At 44.2% G+C, this 27,797-nt stretch overlaps 2 protein-coding genes across 3 annotated transcripts in view; one reads left to right on the top strand and one right to left on the bottom strand.

Annotated features, from left to right (window-relative positions):
* The window catches only part of LOC149350655 (uncharacterized), a 37,889-nt gene that overhangs the window by 8,149 nt on the left and 1,943 nt on the right, over positions 1-27,797 (top strand). The window contains exons 8-18 of one of the 2 annotated variants that reach the window (XM_089579736.1): positions 2,198-2,292; positions 2,969-3,035; positions 4,111-4,225; positions 4,316-4,597; positions 4,666-4,800; positions 4,878-4,979; positions 5,067-5,155; positions 13,509-13,597; positions 17,699-18,118; positions 21,458-21,515; positions 21,599-21,712. In XM_089579736.1, the coding sequence (XP_089435862.1) occupies positions 2,198-2,292; positions 2,969-3,035; positions 4,111-4,225; positions 4,316-4,597; positions 4,666-4,800; positions 4,878-4,979; positions 5,067-5,155; positions 13,509-13,597; positions 17,699-18,118; positions 21,458-21,515; positions 21,599-21,712 (1,566 nt within the window). Of the gene's footprint in view, positions 1-2,197; positions 2,293-2,968; positions 3,036-4,110; positions 4,226-4,315; positions 4,598-4,665; positions 4,801-4,877; positions 4,980-5,066; positions 5,156-13,508; positions 13,598-17,698; positions 18,119-21,454; positions 21,516-21,598; positions 21,713-27,797 lie in introns of both variants that reach the window. The other variant, XM_089579735.1, reaches the window with a different exon arrangement.
* Positions 7,657-13,034, bottom strand: LOC149350656 (uncharacterized). Its single transcript, XM_089579749.1, has 3 exons — positions 11,223-13,034; positions 9,061-9,286; positions 7,657-8,695 (listed from the first exon to the last, which is right to left on the bottom strand). The coding sequence occupies exons 1-3, from the start codon at positions 12,588-12,590 to the stop codon at positions 7,815-7,817; spliced, it is 2,475 nt and encodes an 824-aa protein (XP_089435875.1). The 5' UTR covers positions 12,591-13,034; the 3' UTR covers positions 7,657-7,814.

The following is a 27,797-nucleotide window of genomic DNA, read 5'->3' as shown; positions in this document are numbered from 1 at the left end:
TATGGCGTCTCTCATAGCGCTTTGGGACGTTAAACCCCATAAACCAAACCAAACACCATTAACATTATGTTACTACATTAACTTAATGTTCCTGACCAACACAAGCCAAATTCAAGCAGCTAATTTAAGCACTGTCCCAGGGCTTTTTTTTCCACATTTCAGGCAGTAGTGGTAAACCTCAACTAATAGAAATTGCAACTAAACCTTTTGGCTTGTGCCAGCCATAGATTATACGTACTGTCAAAATTGTTTTAGAAAAAAACAATTCACCACTAACACTTTTAGGGGAAGAACAGCTGATTATGAAGGACTTTTAGGGGCACTGCTCATGCAGTATATAAGCATGCGCGCATGATAACAAGGCAGATCAGGTGAGTGCATGAGTGCGGCATGTCTTATAGTTGTGCTATGTTATACTGGTCTGTTATCGCCCTTGTAATATTCTTCACGCAGAGTTGATTGAGGCTGCTGTTGTGCATGTATGTAATGTTAGACCTGCTTGGTCTGATCCTTCAAAATGGTTATCTTAAAAAAGTTCCAGTAATGTTTGTTAGAAAACACTATACTAGCGTTTATTTGCGGTATTTGAATAAAGTTAGAAAAAAATGATATTAAGAACAGTCTATTTATGTTTGACTTGAACAAAGTAATAATATTATTATAATGTTTTGGTGTTACTTAGGCGTATGAAAGCCAAAGTTTCAATTGACATGGTGTCACAACACGGGTTTCCAATGGGGTCGAAATTTCCGGAGCCCTTCACTGTGGCGTCTCTCATAGCCTTAGTCGCTTTGGGACGTTAAGCCCCTATTTACCATATACAGGTTTCCATGGTGCAGATATCTGACATGGCTATATATCTGTGCCGCGTCTGCTCGGCCTATGGTGGATGGTAAGACATCAGGTACATCCGCTTGTCTAGTTGATAACAGCCATGCTGTAGAAAGTGTAGGATAACAGAGAAGGATGGTCATGTGCTTTCAGAGCCCGCACCACATGGCTAGCAAGCTGGGCACCTTAGTGCCCTTGGAACATTTGGAAAAGCAGAAAATCGGGAAGAACACAAATAGCGGGCACTGCAGAATGGAAAGAAACAGCAACATGAAAAAACCTGGGAGCCTTCTAGACCACATTCATAAAAAATAAAACACTACAATAGCGTTTAGGTTTCCTGCTATGTTGTCTACAATGAGTGTCTAATGTTTTTGCAATTTTTCTGCCAAAACTCTGGTTGGAACTGGTTACATTTCCCTTATATAGTATGCATGCATCATCACCTTCTAGAACGTTCCAGTACCTTCCATTTGATTTTTATATGGAATTGTGCTGATCCGATCTACTAATTTTTAGTGGTGGGCCGCCATTTTTCCCGCTCTTTTCTGGGGTCGGCTACCTTCCAAATTTTGGGGCTCCTTACATTTTCAGCTTTGGTGGTGCCTTGGATTGGTCCACTGGTGGTCACGTGTTGTAGATGATGTCACAACCCTGTTAATCACATCCAGAGATAACGAGGAGTCCTCATGTCCTATTGGCACAGTGGTGCAATGGTTAAGCGATGTGCCATTGCCCCAGCAGGTGGTTGTTTCAAGCACAGCCTCCAGTGGGGCTTGTGAGACCCAGGTTGCTCTTCCCAAGCTCCCGTAAGGCTTATGTGCGGTGCCACAGTGGGCAGGTGGCAAGTGCATTGTGGCAACTGCTCTCTGACTGATCAGTTGAGGTCCCGGGATTCTGATGACGCCATCAGGGAATCAGGGAATTTCATTACAGAGAAGCTGGAAATTTTTTGTAAGATATTGGCCTGTATGCTATTACATTAAAAAAGAAACGACTAATGCCATTTCCAAGTAGAACACCCCACATTTTCAGCTCGCTTCATGCTTAGAGCAGTGCATGCTCTTTGTCATTATTTTCTCACTACAAGGTAATTTAATATATTGTTGTTGTGTAACAGATATTTGGCACACTTAGCATACTCGCATATCCTTTTTTGGGATGCTTCTGATAAGCTGAACTTCTGATAAGGTGTAACAAATTTTCATAGTCCCTTCAAGTTTGTGTTAAAGGGAGCCTGTTCTAATTATGTGATATTCACATTGCCATGAGAGGAATACAGGAGCAGTTTTACAAACTCGCTTTCCAGTATGCAGTATCCTCTTCTCTCTAAAAGTGCACTTTATTTTGTTTGCTGCCAAATCAGGATGATCTACGTTGGAGTTCCCATCTGGAAATTTTGGAGGAGTTTTCTTTTAACAGTCTTCCAATGCATTTGGTCATTCCACTTCCTTTTCAGCTGTATCCTTTGCCATTGATACTGCTCATAACCAGTGCTTTTGTTCCATATATATGACTCAAAAAGTGCAAATTTGGCATTATGTTATTTCCACTTGTATAAAGCTGTTGTGAGATATTGTTAGTGACATTTTAAAGAGATTCTTAATGTAAAATCAATCGAGCTATTAATATGTTTGAGTATGGGCTGTACTCATTATGCTGCTTTATGCTGCTTGGGGTTCTTGCGAAGAAGGGGGTCCTCATATTGTAGCCTTATGCGAGTAAAACTTGTGTTACTGCTGGTATAAAAGAAATCCATTAGAAAGTCCAAGCTGTGTGTACTGTTCATTGTAGTAAAGCATTTTGGCGTGGCTGCATTGGTGCTGTCAGTGCTGATTTGCCCAATTTACCTGTAGTTCAATATTTGAATTCAGTTATAGACAAATTCTTGTCTGAACTTTAAAGTATGTCACAGACAATCGAACTGTAATTCACCTACAGTTTTTCCACGCAATGTTTTTATTTTCTTACGGTCTTGCACTATGACGTTTCCTTTATTTGTTTTTTTGAAAAGAAAACTTGAATGTTAAGTCACTTTGGAAGACCACAGGATTTTACAGCTGCATGCAGTGATGTAGCCATGATGAAAAGCAGTTGTGTCCTGCTGGTTGCTTTTATCTTAACATTGTTTGGCCAGCGTGTCGACAGCACCTCCCCAAAGTACGACAGCAGCGTTTCTGGAGCACTTCATTGCGAACCAAAAGGTACGTTGTGTATTTCTATGCCGACTTGCATATCTAGAACTGTTCACTGCGTGTCTTACACACATGGTGGTGTAAATGCCGAGTTAGTTTTTTTTTTTGTAAAATTTAGCACTATTTGATTATAATTTTTTAATAGCACAAGGAGAACTTTGGCTTTTTTCACAAGGTGGAGTCAAAGAGCCTTTTTCCAAGCATTTCACAGCAGAGAAGCTGAACACCAGGCCAGGGTAAAGCCTGGACCTACTGTATCACCTGTGGGCACCCAGCGGCACTGGGTATCAAACCCAGACGTCCTGCATGTGAGGCAGTTGCTCAAATCACTAGGCCACTGCTGTGGTCTTTAGGACTATTAAGCTTTAAAAAATTGACTGAATGTTGTATGAAGGTTTTAAGAGTTTTTGTGTAATGTGGATTCCCACATGCTGCATACAGCCTGTAAAATGAACAAAGCAAGCAAAATGTAAGAAATAGTACAAAAAGGTAGAGATTCTTTCTGCTTGATGGCACTTAGATGTTCTGTGATGTTAGAAGTTGAAAAAAAAGTTGTTAGAAGTTGAAAAAAAAGTTTGGAGAACCAAATTTGATGTAATGTCCTCTAATCTGTGTAGACAGTGAAGTTCTAAGAAACTGCTAGAGGGACTAACAGTCACGAAGAAAAATGCAAAGTTATCTTTAATGTATTCTAATCTGCTGTGACCTTCCAGTGGCCCACCATACATCACAAGTGCAGAACTGACCCAGTGCTGTACGGGCCACGAGTGTCGCACATGTCTGATTTGAAGTGCCTTCTCAGCACTGTCCTCTTAATTTGAAAAATTACAGTTAGGAGTATGTTTGTTTAAATGTATAACAAATGGTACTACTGAAATACATGTGGAATAATTCTATAATTCCTGATTGTAAGCCCTGTGACATCTTGCAAAGTCCATTGTTCTGCTGCGGTTACCGTGTTTGTTAGTTTCCCGCACATGCAGTCGCAGTTTCTTGCGGCAGATGTGGAAAGAAACATTTGTATATGGTTTCTGGTTATATTTTTGCTCACTGCACCCTAATGCACTCTTCATTTCTTGTTCAGAATTGTGTGGCTCTGCGGCTATCTTTCTGGGACAATGTTGAGATGAAGAGACGACCTACCAGGCTTACTACTTCGGAATGGCGGCGCTCTCTGTTGGAAAAAGGGCCAATACAGCGTGAGTTTGCTTTCTTTGTTTTTGTGTGTATGTATTTCATCATCCAACCTGGCTCTTAATTTGTCACGTATTCCCGTTTATCATTTACAGCTGGTTTCTTGAAAGATCCATGCCCTCAAGAACCAAGTGGCCACCTACATTTTGTATTGGTATCCAATGGCAGCTTGGCATTACTTTTTCCTTTGCGAAAAACACCTCCAACATTGGAAACGTGCCTGTATTCAAACGAGGAGGGAATTCACGTACCTACCATTCCTGATGACTCTACAGTCAAGCTGCTGGCTGACATCCCAGTGGTTTCATCTAGTAGCATACTTAGATCTGTGTATCATGCCAATTCTCTTCGCCTTGAAATGCTACGGAATTTTTTAGGTAAAGCATGAATACATTTTCTTTTTCATGCTGTTGCCAGACTGCACAGTACTTTTTTTTTGCTTCAGCGAATGGTCAGAACTCCAGCCATGACATCGAAGAACTTGAGAAGGCTCTCTCTAAGCTGACCACAGATGACTCTGAATGGATCTCCGATTCTACCAAGGACCTGTTTGTGAGCCCAGCAGACCATGGCACAATTGGTTAGGCACTTTGATTTTCCTATGCTTGTGCAGTACTATATCTTTGACCAAGTGCACACTTTGACTTATATTTCTAGCATCCTCTGGGGATCCTTCTGATTGGCCCGAAAGGAGATTTCTTGTGTCTAACTCTTTGAAAGGCTTGGCGACTGGTGAAAATCACAGCATGGCAAAAGGAGGTAATAAAACAAAACACTTAAGTGAGGTGCCATTGTGCATTATCATTGAAATTTTTTGCTGTACTACACCTATCGTTCTGTTTCTAGTGGTCTCCATATCAGCTGCAGAGATACTGAAGCTGTTTGATGAATCGGGGCGTGCCAGACGGAAGCCATTGCACCGTGTTCGTGTTTTGGTGAGTGGACCACAATGCTACTGCAATTATGCTGAGTTGTATGTTTTTCCTGAAGAACCGATGGATTAAGTTAAAAAAAAAAAAGTTTGCCTAATTAAATGCCACAGTTGCCACACTGATGAATATGTGATGTTCCACATCTTACTCTCTTTATACTGTAGTGGAGGATTTCGGAATAATTTCAATTTTTTTGGTCTTTTACTGTGCTGTTAAGCCTCAACATGTGTCCTTTTAAATTCTGTGGCGTAACACACTAATTTCTTGATATTTGCACCTTTCATTGTTCATGTCATGGTTGAAAGAGAAAAAGAAACATTCATTTTGGAAAAGAAAGATCTGCAGTAGTAGTAGTAGTAGCAGTAGCAGTAGCAGTAGCAGTAGCAGTAGTAGTAGTAGTGGTTTATTATTACAAAGATACAAAAAGGAAGGAAAATATGTGTCCATGTTGCCAGCCGTGGCAGTTCCTGCGGCTGGTGGAAATTAAGGGACGCGGAGAGGATAGCAAGGAGAAGTACAGAGGGGAGTTTTTATATTTTTGTAAATATTGCAGTGATTTTGCTGATACCACATTTAGTTGCCTTGCCAAGCAATTTGTGCCTTTGTTGTGTCGTCTTGGCAATATCTGTGTAATATGTCATAAGTTAACCTGCAAAGGAAGAAAGTAAGTTCAGTACCATTCAAAGTTAAGATGCATTGTTATGCATCTTAACTTATGCATCCTTAGTAAGACTAACTGGCCATTTATCTACTTCTCATTTTCGACAGTCATTCAGTATTAGTGTATTTCAACGTGTTACCTTTAAATAGTTGACCTAGCGGAGGTAGGAGGTAGCGGAGGTAGGAGTGGATGCCTGACATGCAGTACCTGGTATTAAAGTGTTAATTTAATCCCCACTGTGCCTTAGCGCGAAATTACATATTTACACAAATATAACGTGACTTTTGTTTATTACTTCATTGGTTTCAGGATGTATCTCGCATTATATTTGGAACTAAGGTATGAGTTATGAAAAACGAGTTTATTGTCTCTCATCTTGGGGTATCCGTTCCACTGCATGGGCGAGTGGGTGTTCCCTCTGCCTGAGGGCACACAGACACTGACTCACAGCAATCATAAAAAAAAAATCTTTATTGTCCCACACCTTGGGGTATCTGTTCCTTTGCATGGGCGACAAGGCGTCCGTTAGGGTCGAGGGGTGACTGATCACCCCGTTTATCAAGCTTGCAACCCCCCCCCCCCCCCCCACTCGTTTGTGCCGGCCACCACCGTGAAGAAAAGGTCAGGAGCAATGAACAAGGAGATGAGGGGAGAGGGGCGCACACTTCAAATACTTGGCGTGACTTCGGTCCAACAGAGTATAACGGAAATTTTTTTTCCTTCTGCTCCTCAAGATACTACAGCAACCTTCACCTCCAGACTCACGAGCTGGTAGGAGAACCTAACCGTTTAAGGACCTTGGGGGGTGTGGCACGCACAGGCAAAGGAGAGAGTGGCGAAGAACCTGGAAAGAATGTGACATGGGCCATTAAAAAAAGAAGGCACTGAAACATTTGAGTGGAGAAGGGGAAGGAAAGAAGAGTAAACAGGCTCAAGGAGTGAGCAGCATGAGACACGTACGAGCAGTGGCACAGCGACAGTGATGCTAGCTCTAGGGGTTTATACCTATATCAAAGGTTTTTCATTGTTAAAAGATTGAGCAGCTTTGTTAAGAAATCTAAGGATTTTTTAAGCACTGCATTCTTGTTTCGTATCGATCAAACAGGTAACCTTCATGCACATTTGTCACCCTCAGAGATCAGTGGTTTCTTTTCTCCTATTTCATCATCACACTTGTACTTGCGGATTGGCTTGTGGCGGCGATACCTGTATTTTAGTTCTTGCTCTTTTTCTACCTTACAAAAGCTTTGTTTTCAGAAAGAGTGGTGTTTTTGTGTTTAGGAGCTGATATTCTGTCGATACAAGCCAACTTCAGTTTCTCCTCAGTGTCCCTTTAATACTTTTAGCATAGTATTTACCCCTACCACTATCACTTTCTGCGTACCGCGAGCCACCACTGTGCATGCACGGATCACCCTTAGGGTGCCAGATAGCGCTGCATACCCGTCAACAGCACGGATACCTGCTGCGTCGGAACAAATCAGCGTGTGCGCAGTGGCGGTGCACAGTATGCAGTAAGCTGTAGCAGTATGTGCTATGCTAAAAGTACCTAATATGCTGCATGAGACTGCGTGCGTTAACGCACCGGAGGCTTTCCTGCAGTTGCTGATGTAGCGCGGATTCCTGAAGTGCTGCCTCTCTGTTGCTTCGGTATTTTTGCATTGCTGTCTTTTTTTTTCTGAGTTCTTGGTACCTTAGCTGTAGTTGGCTTGAACAAGCTGTGCTCATGCTATAATAATATATTTTTTTCATTTTTGTTAGCTCTGAAGCTTCCCCTTGTATTATATTTGTGGTCATGTTATATGTGTATCAGTTCGCAATGACGGCACTCGACAGCATGAAGGCCAGAACAAGAAGAACAAAGTTTATTGCAGGGCATCGATATATATAGCCTTCGTGATAGCGCGGTTTACGCACTGCGCATGTCAGGCACATTGTTATCGTGTTATCACGCAAGCCCGATACATCCTTCCAAGGTTAGCACAAGACAGTGGTTCAAGTTCATGATAACTGATTGAAAGCAGCGTCATAACGAAGACGTTGGGGAGGCTTCACGGTACGAGTCGACCTCCTCAGACTGATGGCACTTGTGGGTTGCTCTAGATGGGTAATCGAAGCCGGAGGCGTGGCACCGTGGGCTAGATGTTGGTCACAGAGCCCCGGAGGCTGCTGGGGTGCTGCACTTGTAGTGCCAGAAAGCTGCGGTGTCACACTCCCTGGACTGTTCCTTGCATTTGAGTCAGCTTCGTCTGCGCAGTCGTCGTCGGTGTCATCGTCACTTGTTTCAGCATACTGCTCGCTGGAATGAAGCAGGTGTCGCCTGTTGCGCCGAAGAACACGACGACTTTCGGTTACAACGTGGTAGGACCTCGGGGCAGCTTCCCCAACCACCTTTCCTTTCTGTGACCAAGTTGTGTCTCGCAGCCTGACGACGTCACCTTTACCTAGTGGAGGCAACGGCTGTCCTTTGGGCGTCTGGCGGTGCTTCTTGACTTCGATAGTCTTGATACCGCCAAAATCGGGGAGATTAGATCGAAGGCGCCTGCCTTGAAGAAGCTCGCCAGGGGATTGACCATCAATCAGTGGCGTTGATCGGTAGGCCAGAAGGCCTAGCCAGAAGTCGTGTCGTGCGTCTTGAGTTTTCTTCATTATCCGCTTGACAATCTGCACACCTTTTTCGGCAAGGCCGTTAGACTGCGGGTAGTGTGGGCTAGACGTGACGTGCGCAAAATCATACTCTTTAGCGAAGGCTGCAAATTCTTGGCTTGAAAACTGTGGTCCATTATCAGTGCACAGTTCGACAGGAATGCCGTATCGAGCAAACATAGCACTGAGAGCCGCAACAACACTTCTTGCACTTGTGTCTGGAAGCCTCTCGACATCTGGAAGTTGGAAAGAGCATCATATACGACAACGTAAGAATTTCCCCCAAAACAAAAGATGTCCGCTCCGACCCTGTACCACGCACACTGCGGCACCGGGCGCATTATCAGCGGTTCTTTAGCTTGCTGGTACGCGAACTTTCTGCATGTAGAACAGTTTTGGAGAAGCACTGCGATGTCGTTGTTCAAGCCTGGCCAAAAAACGAGAAGTCTTGCTCTTTCTTTGCATTTGTTTAAACCAAGGTGGCCGGCATGGATTCTTGATAGCATTTCTTGTCTCATGCGTCTCGGTATGACAGCTTTTGTTCCTTTGAACAGAATTCCGTTGATTACGGACAGTTCAGATGAAAACGGCTTCAGCTCACCTTGAATTGGTTTTCCTGCTGATAAGTTGCTGACGACAGTCTGCAAGTAGCAGTCACGAGCAGTTTCCTTTGCCAATTTTTGCTGCGTTGTTACCGTGACCATGCCGTTCAGGAGCTGTAGTGCGTGAACTTCGACGTCTTCTGTGGCACCAGCATTGTCGACACCCCCGGGTGTAGTCGATCGTGAGAGCATGTCTGCCAAGACCAGTTGCTTCCCTGGAACGTACTGTAGAACATAGTCATATCTGAGAAGTCTTAAAAAAAATCTCTGCAATCGTGGGGGCATGTCACAAATTCCTTTAGCAGCGATTGACAGAAGTGGCTTGTGGTCGGTCTCGATAATGACCGTCTGTCCATACACAAACTGATGAAACTTCTCGCAACCGAACAGAATTCCCAGCGTCTCCTTTTCAATTTGCGCGTAACGCTGCTCCGGTGGTGTTAAAGGGACACTGAGGAGAAATTGAAGTTGGCTTGTATCGACAGAATACCAGCTCCTGATTACAAAAACGCCACTCATACTGACAACAAAGCTCTTGTAACGTAGAAAAGAGCAAGAACCAAAATACAGGTATCGCCGCCACAGGCCAAACTCGCAAGTACAAGCGTGATGAGATCATAGGCCAAAACAGTGTTGCTAGAACGAATGGTTCTAGCAACACCAGGAACCGAGAAGCCATGCATCACTGAGGCGCAGCAAATGCATGCGCAAATCTCCTTGACGTCGCCAGATGGCGCCACGTGCCCGGCTGCTACGCGCGCTCCTGAAGCATCGGGACAAATCAGCGCCTGTTTTCCGGCGGTAGGCGGGCTCCCGGTATTCCGCTAGCGGTAACAAGGTACACGGTATGCTAAAGGTGTCTATTTGCGAGAACTTCGTTGACGACTTCGAGAACGAGATCCATCGTAACGCTGGCAAAACGCCAGTGCAAACGTAATCGAAGCGACTGTAGCGACGGCCGCAATAGCCGATAGATGCCTTCAACGTGCGGCCGGCGGTAGCTTTCTTTTCGGCTGCTGCTAGGCCGCACTGCTGGCAGCCAGAAATCACGGAGTCTGCGTTACGTCATGTGCACGTCATGTTTCACGTCTCTTAGTCCCTTGTCGTCATAGACGAATCCCAAGTTTGAATCAGAGCGGCGGGAAAAACTTTTTCAACTTCGAATCCAAATTTCTTAGAAATAAATGCATCTTTCGCTGCCGGCCAAGTGGCAACAAAGCCATGACATGCCGAACTATCGGATTTTACTATAAAAAAAATATTAATAGTGCTCTCCTCAGTGTCCCTTTAAGACTCGTGAAGCATATGCCACCGGTCGCCAGTGACCACCGTGACACTGTAAAAGCGCCGCTCCGACGCCGTCCTTGGACGCATCGCAAGTTATTTTTGTTTTCTTTTTGGGGTCAAATATTGCTAGCAAGGGTGATGTCGCAAGTGCCTGCGTGATGCATTTCCATTCCTTCGCGTGGTTTTCGGTCCACTCGAACTCGACTTGCGGTTTGATAAGCGCTCGCAGCATCGCTGTTCGTTCTGACAACACTGGCACATATTTTCCGAAGTAGTTGATCACTCCTAACATGCGCTGTAGATCGGCTTTGCTTTTTGGTGTTGGCATTTCCAACAGATTGCGCACAAGCTTCGGGTTCGGGGAAATTCCTTTTTGTCCGATAACGTCACCCAGAAAATGCACCTCTGTTAAACCGAACTTGCATTTTTCGGCATTTAGTGTCAATCCTGCTGTTTCGGCAGCTTTCAGAACTGCTACTAGCCGTTCATCATGCTCTTGACGTGTAGTGCCCCACACCAAAATGTCGTCGATATACACGTGAACTCCTGGCAGCCCGTCAAACATCTGACTCAGCATTTTGTGAAAAACTTCCGGTGCCGATGAAATGCCAAACGGCAGGCGCAAGTAACGGTATCGACCGAAAGGAGTGGCAAAAGTGCAAATTTTTGATGTTGCGTCGTCGAGGGGTATCTGGTGAAATCCAGAGTTTGCATCTAGGCAACTAAAGTAGCAAGCGCCGGTCAATTCTGCTTCAATATCTTCTCGCCTGGGAAGCTGGTAGTGTTGCCTCTTTATATGCTCATTGATCCTTCTCGGGTCCATGCACACCCTAAGACTGCAGTCTTTCTTTTTGACCAAAACCAAAGGGCTTACCCAGTCGGTAGGTCCATCTTCTTTTGTGATGATACCAGCTCTCTCCATTCTTTGAAGCTCGTCGCGAAGCGGTTGGCGCAAAGACAGGGGCACCCGCCGCGCTGGCTGGACGACTGGGGTAGCATCTGGCTGTAGTACCATGCTGTATGGTTGCTTTAGGCATCCTAAACCCTCAAAGACGTGCCTGAAGTGCTTGATCGCTTCGTACTCAGCAGAAGTGCTGACAGTGTCCACTGTGCGCTGCACAAGGCCTAGAGCTTCGCATGCGTGAAGCCCCAGTATTGCACGACGTCCATTTTTCACCACGTAGAATTTCACTGCAGTTGCAGCATCTCCAACGGTTATTTTTTGGACTGTTGTTCCGAAGTTGGTGATGATGCCTCCATTGTATGCTCGCAGCACAGAGCTCGTAGGATTCAGTTCGGCAGTTTTCAACTTGCGGTATATTGAAAATGGTAAGAGGCTTGCTTGTGCTCCGGTATCCACCTTGAATAATGCTTTACGACCCCCAACTTTGGCTTCGACAGTCCAATCACCAGTAATGCAGCTGTCGATGCAGACGTCAAGAACATCAAACTCATCATTGAACTGTGCGCCGACTTCGTTGACGACCGCCCTGGCCGGACAACAAATCGCAAAGTGATGCAGCTTTCGACAAGTGTTGCATCTTTTCCCGTAAGCAGGACACTGCCTCGGCTCGTGCCGTCGGTTGCATTTCTTGCACCGGTACGAACTATCGTTTACTGCACTGGTCTCTTGCCGGTCTACGCAGCGGTGGCACGATGCCCTACTGCGAGAGACGGAGTCAATGCTGTCACTGGGCCTGGCCCAGACCTGAGTTCTTTGTGCCACTGATTCCGCTACCCTGCACATTTCTTCAGCCTTTAACAACGTTAAGCTCTTTTCCCGCAGCATTTTTTCACGCAGTTTGGAATTATTCGTCCCAAAGACGATCTGATCCCTGATCATTGAATCGTGCAGTCCTTCGAAGTTGCATTGCGCTGCTTGCTTCTTGAGGTCTCTAATAAATCTTTCGAACGGCTCTCCGTCTTCTTGTTTTCTCGAGCGAAAAACATACCGCTCATGCACTTCATTACTTACCTCGGCACAGTATGCTTCAAACTTCCGGACCAGGGTGTCGTAATCTTCCTTGTCTTCCTGCTCACCAAACGTAAACGTGTTGAAGACGTCAAGTGCTTCGTCTCCGGCAACGCTCAACAGGAGTGCAGCTTTCGCTGCTCCGCTTCTTGGGTCGTCCTTTGGCGTGGTCGCCTTGATGAAGAGTTCCAGTTTTTGCTTAAACCGCTTCCAATTCTGCGACAGGTTACCGGAGAGCTGCAAAGGTTCCGGGGGCTTCAGCAGGTCCATGGCGCTCCGAGCTACGCCCTGCCCAACTGGCCACTTCTGACACCATGTATCAGTTCGCAATGACGGCACTCGACAGCATGAAGGCCAGAACAAGAAGAACAAAGTTTATTGCAGGGCATCGATATATATAGCCTTCGTGATAGCGCGGTTTACGCACTGCGCATGTCAGGCACATTGTTATCGTGTTATCACGCAAGCCCGATACAATATGTGTGTAAATGTGTACTTGGAGGAATGAGAAATAGGACAAGGGTGGTCAAAGAAAGAATCAGTATTGAGGATCTGTCAGATGCAACTCAGAATTAAAAGATTGGCTGTGGTTTAGCTCTGCTTAAACCTGGAGGATTGCGAAAGCAACATCTGTGCGTAGCCATATATTGTTGCGTGAGCTACATTGCCCACAGTCTTGCCGTTTCGCGTGCTCTTGCACGACCATACTGCGCATGCTCGAGGAGCAAGTGACGTCACTACGCACAGCTGGTGTGCTGGCGGCCCCGGCATGCTAGCTGTGCACTGCTACTGCGCATTGGAGAGGAGAGAGAGGCAATGGAGAGCGCGCGGCAGTGGCAGTGGCCCTGGCATGCTAGCTATGCGCCGCTACTGCGCGTGCGCAACTGGCGAGCGTGGCGTCACTGTTCCTCGCGCATGCGCAGTATGGCCTGGCCTCAGCTCCGCGAAATGGCTCGGCGACTAGCTAGTGTTGCTTTCGCAACAAAAAATAACTTTACAAGTATGAGGCAGACAGATTACATGGAATTGAAATATTGCAAATTTCAGGAAGGAAATTTTTTGGGGCATATTTTACATTAAGTGGCAGTGTATTTAATTTAACAACATTTTAGTTTTGCTTTCTGGATTTATGGTAGGAAATATGCATATATCTGCTTTGGCTGTTTTTAACAGAAAATATTTTTTTAGGGCCAGAACACCAAACCTTCTGTGACAAAGGAGCAGGTGGTAAGCATGCAGTGGCCAGATGTGCTTCATTGCAAGTACCATGACATATAGTAAGTGTGTCAACATTTATTTTGGGGTTAATTCCTGCAATACTTGGCAGCGTGCTCTAGTACTTTTTGCTGAGTAGAAGAAATACAGCCATAGTTTCGTTCAGCTGCACCTGGTAATTATTTATTGCATCACTGATGAGGCACAGCTGTGGGACAGTAACATGGTCTGAGGGGGGAAAAGCTTTGATTGTTAGCAAAGCAACAGTGTCAAGCACCTGCTTCACTCAGTGCTGCAAACAAATAAATGCTATAACGATGAGAAGCACGAAATTCTTTGAGCACTCTGCCAAAAGCTTGTGGGAGATAGTTACCAATGTAACCATTATTTGCTTTTGTTTTTGAAAATGACGATTTGTGGTGCATTGCAGGAAGTGTGTTGTATGTGACAACTGAGCATTGATGTAAGTTTGCTTGCAGTCCAAGTGGCTCCCCTTTAAGGCAAACCATTGTTGTAGTTTGCGGGGGCATGATTTCTTGGCCAAAAGTAACTGCTGTGCGCTTTGAAAACTGAAAATAGGAGGCTGGGCCAGTGCTGATTGCTTCTTCAGCATGTGATAACATTTGGCCAAGTAGTGCCAATTGCTAAAGTACACTACTGTGTCCTGAATGCTGTGGTACACGTATTTGGGCAGGGGTAAGCATCAAAGGAAGGATGATGATAGCAAATGGAATTAAATTTTATTTACTGCAAACTATGCTGTTTTGTTCAGAAATGCTTCACAGCTGCCAATAAATGAGAAATTTTTGTAGGTAGAGGAGATTGAGGGGCTAAACCATGAATAGCTAAATGTTGATTAAGGGGGGACACTGCTTTCGGATGTTAAATTTTAAATTTTTTTTGACATAATGTAATGAAATGGGCATGCTAATTGGAAAGTCCACTGACTTAAATACAAAATTTCACTGAAATATCTTGCAAGTAGTTTTGACATTATATATCTTTATATGATTCATTGCTAAACCAAACTTGCAGATAGCTTCACGTGATAACAATGAATGGTTGGAGTCTGCAGTCACTCTCAGATTTTACCCAAAGGAATGGTTGATGGAGTGACATTCTCCAGATATTTTTAGCAGCATAATAGCTTTCTACATGGAATGTTATATCTACGCTTGCATTATGCACTCATTATCTTCATGTCAAATTAGTGACAGAATGAAAAAAACGAATTCAAAATTATATGAACATCACTGCATAAAAAATTTTTTAAACAACACGATGCAACAATCCACATGAAATGTGTGAAGCCATTGTCGTGCTACGTTTTCTGCAAGCAGGGCATTTGGGACAAAATTCACTTTTGAGAAAACTGCCATTTTCTCGGAGATTTCAGCCAGTTTTTTTTCGCTGCCTACGGTGACAAAAACAGTTTTCTAAAGTCACTTTTGGGTTGTTTTCGGAATGTGATTTAAAAGCCCTTTTAGGTACAAAATCTGGTGTTTTATAAAATCAGATTTTTTTCGACATTTTCGTGATTTCAAAGCCATGTCCCCCCTTAAAAGGTGCCACTGCATGAACATTATTTTGAAAGTCTGTCGGTGATATAGTCTTAGCACTAAAATGCCCGCATTGAAGCGTGTAAAGCCTTTGAGTCAGCATTGTATTGCTGTGAAATTCGCTTTGCTGATGGTAACAACAGAAAGTGTCAAAGGAAAATGAAAAATGTGAGCCTTAAAGCTTTTTTTTTTACTTATTGCATGATCTTTGTCATAATTAACATAACGGAGTGCTTTTTTATGCAGAGTATAGATATGCAAATGGATTTTCAATAGTTCCCTGAGAATGTGATTTATAAGGAGTTTTGTGGTTTTAATTGGGCCCTTCGTTACAGGCCATTAGCCAAAAAAAGTTTTTAAATTGTTATAAATATTAACACAACTACATCATCTAAGCTGCAATTCATGCAGTGATGCTGTCTTTATGCCTGCTCCACTGAAAATATGTTGCTAAAAAAACCTGTGAATAGAACGTGCAAAATGGATTGGCTGGTAATTTAGGAAAAGAAAGAAAGAAATTTTAGGCATACCGTAAAAGGTAGTAAAAGTAGCATCACCACACAGCTTTACTCCTTAGAACAATGGATACCAAGCTCATTTCACTAGCCAAAGGCAAACCAGAGAAAAAGCCCATGTGGCAGATACAGTATATTTCTAAAATCACGAACAGAGGTAAAGGTTTATGGTTTATGGGGTTTAATGTCCAAAAGTAACTCAGATTATAAGGGCATAGTGGAGTACTCAGGATGGTTTCAACCACCCGGTGTTCTTTAATGTGCACTGGCATCGCATAGCACACGGGCCTCTAGCATTTCGCCTTCATCGGAATGCGACCGCCGGGGTCGGGATTGAACCCGTGTCTTTCGGGACAGCAGCCGAGCACCATAACGACTGAGCCACCGCTGCGGCTGTACAGAGATAAAGAGAATTCAAGTCTGCGTGCTCATATTGAGTCATCGGAAATTGCATCATGGGAAAACAGCTGTAGCATTGGCTGTACTGCTCTGACGCTATCTTGGACAGTGTTAAACGAAAGGGTGCGAAACAAGCTTTCAGGCAGTAGATAAATGGATAAATGGCGGCAGTTGAAGAGCGATTTCGGAATTCGATCGTGTGAAGTGTAACATCATTTTGAAGCTCGCGTTCCGTTTTTCAGTTATGCTACTCTCAAAGTGTTAATTTTTTTGTACTTTTGGATTGTTTTGAGAATGGATATTTCACGGAGGTAGTTTGAAGCATATTTAGTTGGAGAGACAGTTTTTCTAAAAATCTACATTTTCGCGATTTTTTGCGATCTCAAGGCCCGTATCCCTTTTTAAGGGACCCTGCAGCCTATATCTAGCATGCAGCTTTGTTTGTTTGCATAGTATGGGATACAGCAATGCCTTAGTACCTGTGAACATGCTCAAGTCATAATATTTAATATCTTTATCTGCTTCTAAAATGCTCATTTCTGTCCAGTGGTGTCACAACGTAATTGCATTTTTCAGCAGTGGATGAGAGGTGGCAGGCTCCATTGGCTTTTGTCACGTTGGTTGATTGCCTATTTAGTTTACAGCTCGTTTCTTTGTACAATACAACCCTGTTAATTGGGATTTCTTGGGACCGGAGAAAATGTGTGTATTAACCAAATGTCGAATTATCGGGGGACAAAGAAAATAACCACACCGAAGTGTTCCACATCAACATACATTTATTTCCTGAAAAAAATTCTAATCGTTGAGCGTTGCGAGAAATTTGCATGGGAATAACTACTGTTTGTAGTTTTGCCTAATGGTCGCGTATGCTGTTGGGTGGTTGGATGAACCAACACATATGTCCTCTAGTACATTCAGAACACTTACCGATTTCCTTTGCATGTATGGAATGCGCTTTACTGATTTGTAGCAACCATTTCTTCATCAGCAAGTGCAATATTTGTCTAATGTCTTCTTATAGTTGTGTTTAAATGATTAACTTTCATTTGCTTAAGTTAATTTATGTGAATTTTGCATTTGGCAAAAAATATAATCAGTTGTGAAAAGAAAGGGTTCCCTGGGCCCTTACAGATCAATTTCAAACAAGCAGCTTGTGCTGTGCTGTCTCATGTTGCAGTCTAGGTCCAGCCAAGCACTTCTGCACATAGTCATGGCACTTAATTTCTCCATGTTGATCTTAAACCTAGCACTAAAGACTAACAATAAAAAGAAGACTAATGGAGTTTGTTTGATGAAATAGCGCAAGGGACGGGAACGTAGACAGATTAGTACAAACACAGCGCTGACTTACAACTGATTTATTTGTGCAGAAATTCACATGTATAAATATGTGGCTTGATGCGTGACAGACGGAAATGGGTGCTATGCAGAAGCCGAAAACCAAAGCTACTTATCTTTTTTACACCTTGCCAGAAAACAATCGTAGCTTCAGTTTTTGACTTACGCATCGCACCTGTTTCCATCTGTCATGCATCAAGCCATGTATATATACATCCTCTTCTGTCTGCATCCTCGTCCCTTGCGCTGTTTCATCAAACGTGATCAACCAGCTAACCTGCACCTCAACTCTTGTAATGGAGTCATCACTTTCAAATAATGTGCCACTTTTTTTTCCTCCTCAACATAGCTACAACACGAACTCCGAAGCATTGGAGAGCACCTACAGCGCTACACGGGATAAGTTCGTAGTTGACGAGACAGCTACTACTTGTTCTTCCAGCATCGGAAGTTTACTTGTGCCCCTTTCTAATGTTAGAAAACTCTCAAGCAAAGCTCCAGTGCGCAAGAGCCCTCGAAAGCTACCTGTTAGCAGGAGCCAGACTACAATGTGGGACCAACAACGAAAGCTTTCCCTTGCATCAACACGCAGTGCTCGTGTTGCGTCAGCACCTCTTCGTAGGAGCCCACGGAAGACTGCCACAACTCGAAATGTGTTGCGAAAGACTGTCCCTCTTGTCCAAAATAATTCACGAGTTGCTGCTTCTCAAATCCTGCTGCGAAGGAGTCCACGTAAAAATGACAGAAAGCTTCAGTTGGATGAAACAAGGTATGCCAGTTTTCTACTATTGCATCATTCTGTTAGCAAAGGAGCACATGGTAACATGTGAAGCCTGGGAAGCTGAAATGATGTCAGACACATGGTGATTGTGTTACTGTCTTCCTACTGTCTCATCTCTTCGACTATGCTTCTGTTGGATTGAACTGTCAGAAACTTATACATCCAGCAGGAGTGTATTTTCACGTGGCCTGTCATGTCTTTTTCTTTTTGGCTTGCTCATGTTGTACACCTGAACCATGCTGTGAAAGGCATGAAGAGGTGAAGTGAGGCAGAGTGAGAGAAAGAGTTGCTACCATGGAGTAAGATAGACAGGAGCGCCGACTTGGGTGTGGCGCAATGCATTTGTCAAACGCCGATAATGCCATGCTGGCATCACATACTCAGTGTTTCTCTATGCTCACCCCTCAACCTCCCTTCTCTTGCCAACCCCTTGCTGATTACTTTGCAACACCATCTATCAGATGCACCAAAGCACCGCCTGGTAAAGCATTAGTTGTGTTCATTCATCGGCAGTCAACTTTCCTGTGTGACTTTGCTTCGTGGTCACTACAATGCAATGCTCCAGATTAATTTTGACCACCTGAGGCTCTTTAACATGCACGAACATTGCACTACATATAAGTATCTTTGCATCAAAATGCAACTGCTGCTGCCAGGCTCTGCGATACAGTTTTGGTGCATATGCAGAGGTACCTTAAAATAGAGGATTATTGTGTAGTCAGTAGAATCTCTGTGATACGAATTTCACTGGAGCGCAAAAAATATTTGTATCACCTGAAATTTGTATCATTAGAAACAAACAAAAATCTGTACGGGGACGCACAGGAAATGTGTTCACAAAAATCTTTACAGCTGACGGGATTCATTTAAGACTGCACTGCACCGCTCACTGGCTGTGGTGTGAACTGCTTGACTGGCGATTGTGGCGTCAGGGATGTGTGGGCCCAGATTGCTACTCAGTGGTTGCATTATGTACTGCACAACTGGTGATCAGAGCGTCAACGATGTTTGGGCCGTGTGTTTCTGCTCAGTGGTCGCGGTACACATTGCGCGACTGGCAATCATGGCATCACCATCAGTGATGTGCAGGCCGCGCGTTACCACTCAGTGGTCGTGATGCGACTGGCGATTGTGGTGTTGGTGATGCGTGGGTTGCTCTATGTGCGGTCATGGATCCTGTTTTCATATCATCTAAGGGCGCGGGAAAGTGTTCAGTGCATCAAAAATTCGTGCATTGTATAAAATGCATTTTGGTCAGAGAATTTTACGAATTTGTATTATATCGAAGTTTTTGAGACAGGAAACAACAGTGCGTACAAAGGTGAACACAATGGGAGAACGACGCAGAACCAGCGCTGTCTCAAGCAGTATGCACCATCTAGCCCGAATTGAAGTTCTTCTAAATATCGAAGTTCGCATTAGCCATGTTCATATCGCCGAGATTCTACTTATATTTTAGGATATCCATGCAGGCCCTTTTCATTCATGCAGCCAGTTCTTTGTATGTTGGGCTCTCCCTCATCTCTATGTGTTTCTAGGTTAGTGGGCGTACTGGACCAGCTAATGCCTGAAGCAGCAGGCTCTGCAGATGCACGGCTCAGTGCTGTAAAGCAGAATAGTCTTGGTGCTGTTATGAATGCATGGTCCTCTTTTCTTGAACATGAAAACTAGCCAGAGTTGCGAATGACATTTGGTTACAAGACATAAGTGATGCTAATGCAACAAACGTGTACAGTTCAACCTGGATGTAACGAACCTCCATATAGAGAATTCCTCGATATTACGAAGTTTGTGAATTCCCCATCGTCGCTCCCATTGAAGCGCGTGTATTTCAGACCTTCATGTAGTAAAGGTATTGCGGCGGTTGACCTTGATGTAACGAACTGGCTACGCCGTCTATCTATTAGTGCTGAGTCACTCAAAATTTGGCAGAACCATGTGAAAGTTTCATGACGGTAAAGCACGAACTGACATGAGAGGAACGCCGATCGCATCAAGCCGCTGCAGTTGACGCAACGCACCGTGCTCTAGCACTGTCGGTGCATCTCTGGCGCTTTCTCTTTTGGAACGTCATACTATGTGGCATTACAACAGTTCATGCTCAAAAGCAGCAAAAAACAATAGGGCATAGCAAAAAATAAAAGACGAGCAGTGCGCGGTCATCGCTTCCACGTGGTTGCGCCGCTGCTGTGCGGCGGAGAGCGCCGGCGACGCAAGGTGAGGAGTCCGTTTCCTAAGGCAGCAGCAAGAGGAAGACCAAGTGAGGGAGCATGCGGGAAGAACCTCCGCGGTCGGTCTAAGGTGGTGGCGTGGCCGGGCACGTTCCCCTCCAGCTGGGCTGCGGTGCCCCCGGAGGTGGTGGAGGTGGCGGCGGCTCCTGCCGCGATCGCGAAACGTTTCTCCGCATTTATGATTTTTAAGTAACGCTGCTTTCTGTAAACGTTTTAAAGGTGATTGTGCCTACTTTTATTTCTTATTTTGGTTCCCGTTCTGTAGAGTCCTTTAGACTCATTTCGCGAAAACTGCATGTAACGAAAACGTGAATGTAAAGAACAATTTCGTACTTCTTAAAATTTTGTTATGACCAGGTTTAACTGTATAAAATGAAAAGTTATTGAATGGAACAAAAGACAGGAATGCAGATTGTAGGCAACGAACACAAAAGTGTGGCATGATTTTAAGTGCTGAGACAGCCAGCTTGCCCTCATACAACTTGAGCATCAGCATGATGAAATCGAGTTCACTGGTGTGTTTGCAAGCACCTATGATCTTCATAAAAAAAGTGCTTATATGGTTTGTGAGGCTTGTGAGCTCATGTGGTCATCAGCAATTTCTTCCTGTGTGCATAGTGACATATGGCTTGCATGGTGCTTTATGTCATTAAAATAAAAGCTTGGTAATAGTGAAGATGTAGTTCTTTGTCATGCAGTGAAGCAGGTAGGTATTCCTGCTTTACTGCATGTCAGTAATCCTTTAATATAACACAATACCATCATGCCATAAGCATGATGCTTGCTTAATGTCCATGTCCATGTTTACATGCAATATACAAGTTTTAACAAATAAAAAGATAGTTTGAGTGCTTGGTCTGCAGTAATTTCGTGGTCTGGTGAGGTGTACATTTTTCGGAAAACACTCGAAGGCGCAAGTCACAAATGCTGTCTCAGCTTGTATTCAGAAGCTTCCTTATCAACGAAAATCCTCCCAACAGCAGTCCACATGAGGGTAGAGGCTTGGAGTGTCATGTTTTATGTATTGATGGGTGTATGTGCTTTTATTTTACCTTCTGAGTTCTAAAGGGAACTTTTTTTTTTGCTTTCTTAGCAGGAAGAAACTGTGTGACCCATTGTGTACTGTATCATCTGCAGCTGAGAAACTACGCTTGGTGAGCTGCTGCTCTGTCTGTTTGGATTACTGTTGCTGTGTAACCTTATTTGTGAGTTCATTTGTTTCCTTCTTGTTTTGCAGAAGCTGCGAGTGGCTGTGGCCAATGCACTTGAGAAGAATGGCGTGACCCAAAGCAGTCTTCTCTACAAGCCTTGTGGCAAGAAGCTGTTTGCCATTTGTACAACGTTTGCTCAGGTGGGCAGTGTGGAATTGTTTGAATTTTAATTCCAGATGTGCAGTGCGAGAGCTTTTTGAACATTCAGTGTTCAAAATTCACTTCTACAGCAACAGTGTAAAAAGTGACAGGAATTGATAGTTTGTGATAAAGCATAACAAGTGCTGAGTCTTTGTTTTTCACCTACACCTTGACAAGTTTACTTCTCTGCCCCACACTCCACCCACACCGGCCATGGTCCCCCCTTTTCGGCACACTTACAGGCAGGGGACCAGACACAGTGCCTGGTTTGTTAAAACTCATTTCAAGGTGTTGGCTTCTCGTAGCTGGTTCCTCAGTTTCGCTCTGTCAGTGTTGGCTTCATCCACTGCACAGACCTTGGTAGCACGCCAGTAAAAGTGGGGCATGTTTGTTTGAGAGCAGGGGTGGCTTGCCCAGCAAAGTTGGCAGCTTGCCAAGATGCTGCTGCTTCTGGTACGCGAGTGCGCGGTGGGATGATGGAGTATGTGCACTTGAGCATCACACACCGTAGCTAGTGCTCAGATGTTCACATTACACATGAGTAACTGACCTTAGCCTGCATTTGCACATCTGTTCCTTATTGCTGCATGATGCCACTTGTGTGTGCAATTGTGGAGGCGTGGGCTGTGCCACTGCACTAGGCGAAGCAAGCCGAGACAGAAAAAAAAGTGTGCGCGTCTCCATAGCGTGAGGGTGGCTAGAATTGTTGAGGTGTGAAGTGCATGTGTTTCCCTTGCTGAAAGTGGTCCCTCCATGCATCGATGCCACCAGGGGGTTCGCGTAGGGAGCAAGGCGGAAGGGTGGAAGCCACTGTGAAGGTCAACAAAAGGTAAAAGGTGTGCTTGCATAGTACTAGGGAATAAGCTAGTAAAAGGATGAAAAAAAAAAAAAAAAGTGGTGGATGATTTAGCATAGTTAGGCCAAATGTGAATAAAGTGTGCTAGCACTTTGGTTTTCACTTCAGTTACGATTCTAGGCTAGGTTTTCAAGGTCAAGCAAGCTTCAGACAAAAATTGGCAAAATTGAACTTAAAGGGGTCATGACACCATTTTTCAGACTAAAGCTGTTTATTGCGTGTTGTTTGCTATACATATCTGAACAACTGGACAAAATATGAGCTCATTTGATGCAGCGAGTAATTTGTAATTGAATTTTGAAAGGTGTTTCTGAACCGTGTGGCAGTCAGGCAACACTGGCACGCTCCCAGTTCAAGACGACATAGACTTAGTCACGTGCTTGCTCACAACTGGACGACTGAACTGCGTGTGGTGAAGGGAATGAGTTGTTTGTTGTTCAGGTTTAGGTTGTGGGGCAAAGAGGGGAATTGGGAGGAGGACACAAGGAGGACAAAGGCATCAAAGGCCTGTGTCCTTCCCTGCTCTGTCTACCTTCTGCCTGGTCTCGGCGACTTCATCACAATGTGCCATGGCCACACTTGCGTAGGCACACGCTCTGCTCCACACCAACCGTGCGCGCGGCAGTTGACATGCAGCAGACGACGGCGCTGTCAGTTTATGACGTCACTCAGGCTGCTTCCAATATGGCCGTTGCTGGCAAGGAGAGGGGCTTAGAGCCAGTAACATAAAATTACAATTTCTAGCTCAGATGCGCATGAAGAGCTCTACTTTTTTTTTAAGTACGCATAATAATGTTGTGGCTAGTAGCTCCAACGTAAAAGCAGTATTTGTTGATAGACCATGTCATGACCCCTTTAAGCTTCGTCTCAAGGGTATGATGCGATAGCGTTAATGAATTTTAGCCCATGTGTGTGGAATTGGTCATTCTCTACTTTATGTTCATAGATCGCTGGGAGTCCTTGTACCACTTCTAGTGCAGTGGTGCAGTGGTTAAGCGATGTGCCACTGCCCTGCGATGGAAGGCGTTGCCACTGGTGGTGCTTGTGAGACCCAGGTTGCTCTTTGCGAGCAACCTGTCACGACCAATCATAAATTACCACCTGCCATGGTGGGCAGTTTGCTCAGCTTGGATGGACCGGGCAAACCGACAGTGGCAAAATCGTCGAGTGGGGCTGTAGTGCAAGGGTGCTAGAAAAAGTTGAAAGAAGGCAAGTGAAATGCATGTGAAGAAAACAAAAATGAAGACCAAAAGCCAACTAGCTCAAAGGAGAGACCCTCGTTGCAAACAGGAGGCAGAACAAGGATTAGAACTAGACATTGGTCTACATTTGGAATTTGCACAGACATGACAGTAATGCAAGAAACCTCATTGGTCTACATTTGGAATTTGCACAGACATGACAGTAATGCAAGAAACCTCACTTTTAATGTCTTCCTTTAAAAGGCTTCGAGAATCCATCTCGCAGACGATTCCAGGTATGGCCCATGCTACTAATAATAACTTTATGAAACAGAGAAACACTTGCATGAAACAAATTGTGATGCACATATTCAAGGGGGTACCCAAAAGAAACTGAACATTATTTTTGTTTGAACCCATTTATTGACATTTTAAGCACAAACCTTCAATCCCCTTCAAAGTACTCTCCACTTGCACTAATGCATTTGTCTAATCTTTCATTTCGTTTTTCGAAACATTGTTTAAATTCATCTTTTGTGATGCTTGACAGTGCTTCCATCGTTTATTTCTTCACCTCAGCAACATCAGCAAAAGCTTTCCGTTCATGTGTCTTTTCATTCGAGGACACAAAAAAAAAGTTGCACAGGGGAAGGTTGGGCGAGTACTGTGCGGGGTGAAGAACAGAGGTCATACCATTTTTGGCCAAGAATTGACGTACAAACAGGGCTGTGTGAGCAGGGGCATTGTCATGATGCAAAAACCAGTCACCCAATTTGCCACAAACCAGGCCGCTTCCGCTACACACTGTTGCGCAGTCTTTTTAGAACTTCCAAGTCGAAAGCCTGGTTAACTGTCTGACCCTGCAGAACAAACTCTGAATGGACGACTCCTCTCACATCAAAAAAACAAATCACGATTGTTTTGAGGTTTAATTTCACCTGAAGAGCATTCTTGGGGCGAAGCGAACTTGAAGTCTTCCACTGGCTTGATTGTTGCTTTGATTCAGGATCGTAAGCATGGCATCAAGTTTTGTCACCTGTGATAATTAAAAAAAAAAAAGTTTGGATTATTTCGGGACTTTTCTTTCAAAGCATGGCATGCTTCCACGCGACCTTGTTTTTGTTCAGCAGTCAGCAGTCGTGGCACAAATTTGGCAGCCACCCTTTTCATCCCCAAATCTTCTGTCAAAATTCACTGCACTGAACTCTGTCACTCCCAACAGCTCCACAATTTCTTCAGTGGTCTGTCGTTGATCTTGGTTGATGATTGCGTGAATTTTTTCAGCATTTTCAAGTGTTCGGGCCGTGGAAGGACGATCAGAACAAAGCTCGTCATCAATTGACATTTCACCATTTTTGAAGCGGGAGAACCACTCATACACTTGAGTTTTCCTAATAGCATCGTCCTTGTGTACCATTTATAACATTTCAGAGTTTCTGTTCCCCCTTTTCCGAGCAAAAAGCAGAACTTCACTGCCGCACGCTGTTCACGAAAATCAGCCATTGCAAAAACGACACTCACACAAAGCAGTTGTTGCTATAAACTGTGCCGAAGCTAGTCTGACCTCCTTCAGCGACGGCACTCGGCTTACTGAGTCTGGAATGTTCGCTCTATGCGCTCCTAGCAGCCAAACGCAGTACTGCAAAAGCTCTGCCCACCAGAAAATGTGTTTGGTTTCTTTTGGGTACCCCCTCATGTACTTTTGCTCTCTGCAATAGACAATCAGCTAGAAATGAAACGCGGACAAGATAATTAAGACATGAGAAGAAACGTAAGAAGCTCTTGGCCAGGGAAAGCTCACTACTAGCTCAGATTATTTTAACTTCGAAGGCGCAAAGACTCTTCTCCAGAAGTTTTAATCTTAACCTTGCTAGTATTTCCTCTCTGGCAGCCTAATATGTTGGTGTTTTTGTATTATAGCCTCAGTTTCCTTGTTTGCGTTTCATTTTTTGCTAACAGTACTCTTTTCTTCCTTTCTTTTTATGTTCAGGGAGCCATTCAAATGTTTATCCTTCTCAAGTAATATTTACCTTAGCTTGAATTAAAGAATCTTATACAGATGGCATTGACGCAGCCGTCAGAAAATCAGTTCTGGTGTTCTTTGCGCTGCATTGACCGATTGGTTCCTTGCATGATAAAAATTCACTTTTTTTTTCATAGACCGCCTTGACGCGTGCACGCTGCGCAGTTTTCTTGTGTACTGGCATTTTTATGCGAACTACACCACACCACGGGTCTAAATTAATCTGAATCAAACCCTTCACTATGGCGTGCCTTATAGCCACTGTACTAATACCCTAATACTACGTAGTTGTGAATGACACAGTGCGGCGTAGGCTAAGTATATATATTCATCTGAGCACAGCTCAAAAAGAGGCGCACTTATACACATTTAAAATTTTTTTCTCAGTATCAGTGAGAGTTTTATTTGTTTATAACGCAGGCTTCAAATTCCTGTTGAAATTCTTGAGATGCATGTGCACTGCTTTTATCCACTGCAACCCATGTGCACTTCATCAAGTCTAAACACAAGTGGTAGATGAAAGAGGGGGCTAACATTAAGCTTTAAGCTCCGCAAATTATTATCGAGAGTGCGAAGATGGCAGCAAAAAAAAAAATATATATATGCGAAGATCCGAAGACACAAAACAGCGTGAGAAAGCTGTGGGCACTGCCTTGCACAGCATTGGCATGCTGTGGGGCCCGTTTCCAGGGGGGGGGGGGGGGGGGGGGGGGGGGGGGTGCTTTTCACACTTCAACCAGTCAAGCCGCCCTAGTAACGTAGCCCATATGGGGTGTTTTTCCAGGCAGTTCGATGGCATTGGCAGTGCTGGGGTGAAATTTTGCTGCCGACGAGCCCATTTGCGCCAGAAAGCCAGTCTCTGCCAAAGTAGAAAAAAAAAAAAACGCTGCCACACTGCCATCAGAGTGGGGAGCGGCAGACCAATGAAATCAGGGCAAGCCATCTCATGATTCTATGCACAGCCCAGCCGGTCGAGTGCGGAAATGTGGTGGGACATTTGTCTTGTGACTAGTTTTCTGCATTCTCATCTTGGAGTTAGAAGTTAGAAGCCTAAGCACAAGTGAGATATGGACATTCAGAGCCCATTCAGAAGCAACACCGACTGATTGTTTCGCTTTGCCTTTGCGAATACGCACATGAAGTATGGGGGAGTAGTTCCTTAGCATGTGGCTGTTTGAGTTCCTTAAGGAAAAGTTAGAGTACCCCTGGCCTAGAGGTCTATATGAAGTACCAACTTTGGGCGAAAGCATCACACAAGTGCTTCTCTTGTATGAGGTTTTTCTCTAAATTACATTTCTGTGTAGCTGTTTCCATTGTTTGCTGTAATATCTGCAGGTCTCACTTAAGTCTCTGATTGGCATGTGCGGGCATGTTGCTCCACTAACAAGAGTCAGTGTGATGGGTTGCACTGCACTTGTTAGCATGTTGCATGGCTTCAGCAAGCGGCCAGCTTGGAAAGCTTTTTTTTGCTTTCAAGGTGCAATACCTTCTGGCCCAAATCTGTAAAATGAAAACAAGCTAAACATCAGGAAAAATAGTTGCCTACATTGAATGAAGGAAATTGCAGTTGTACTTGTTAGCTGTTTCTGAAACATTTTGCTATCTGCATTTTGTCAGTACCAGTACATTTGATGTGGTACCGTTTGTCACAAGGAGGCCAGAGTTTTGCCTGCCAACTTTAAGTGTCGCATCATGAAGCGAACAGCGCAATTTGAGAACACAGTAAAGGACGAAGGAACACTAGACAATACACGGTGCTGTGTATAATGTTGTGTTGCTTCGTCCTTTACTGTGTCTCTCGAATTGCGCTGTACACTTCATGATGCTTCTGAACCAGTTAGCCCGCCAAAACATCTTAGCCCCAGTCTAAGTGCAGATTTTAAGTACAATAAAATTAAATGCTATTTCTTTGCTTTAGAACATTCAGTGCCTTGCGTTGTGAAAACTCACTTCTTACATCCTTGGAGCGTTGAAGCTGGATTTATTATTATTAACATATAATCATACGTTTTTACTGGTATAGC

This window comes from Amblyomma mixtum, chromosome 3 (genome assembly GCF_055824585.1).
Source record: "Amblyomma mixtum isolate Tamu chromosome 3, ASM5582458v1, whole genome shotgun sequence".
Classification (NCBI taxonomy): domain Eukaryota; kingdom Metazoa; phylum Arthropoda; class Arachnida; order Ixodida; family Ixodidae; genus Amblyomma; species Amblyomma mixtum.
This window is presented reverse-complemented; position numbering and strand designations above follow the sequence as displayed.

What these genes read in the sequence shown, in the direction of transcription:
- LOC149350656 (XM_089579749.1), bottom strand. Translation starts at nt 12,590, where the DNA reads ATGGACCTGCTGAAGCCCCCGGAACCTTTGCAGCTCTCCGGTAACCTG. An exon ending in AAGATGGACCTACCGACTGG is followed by an intron (nt 9,287 to 11,222) that starts GTAAGCCCTTTG and finishes TATGTTCTACAG; the next exon opens with TACGTTCCAGGGAAGCAACT. An exon ending in AGCAGGAAAACCAATTCAAG is followed by an intron (nt 8,696 to 9,060) that starts GTGAGCTGAAGC and finishes TCCAACTTCCAG; the next exon opens with ATGTCGAGAGGCTTCCAGAC.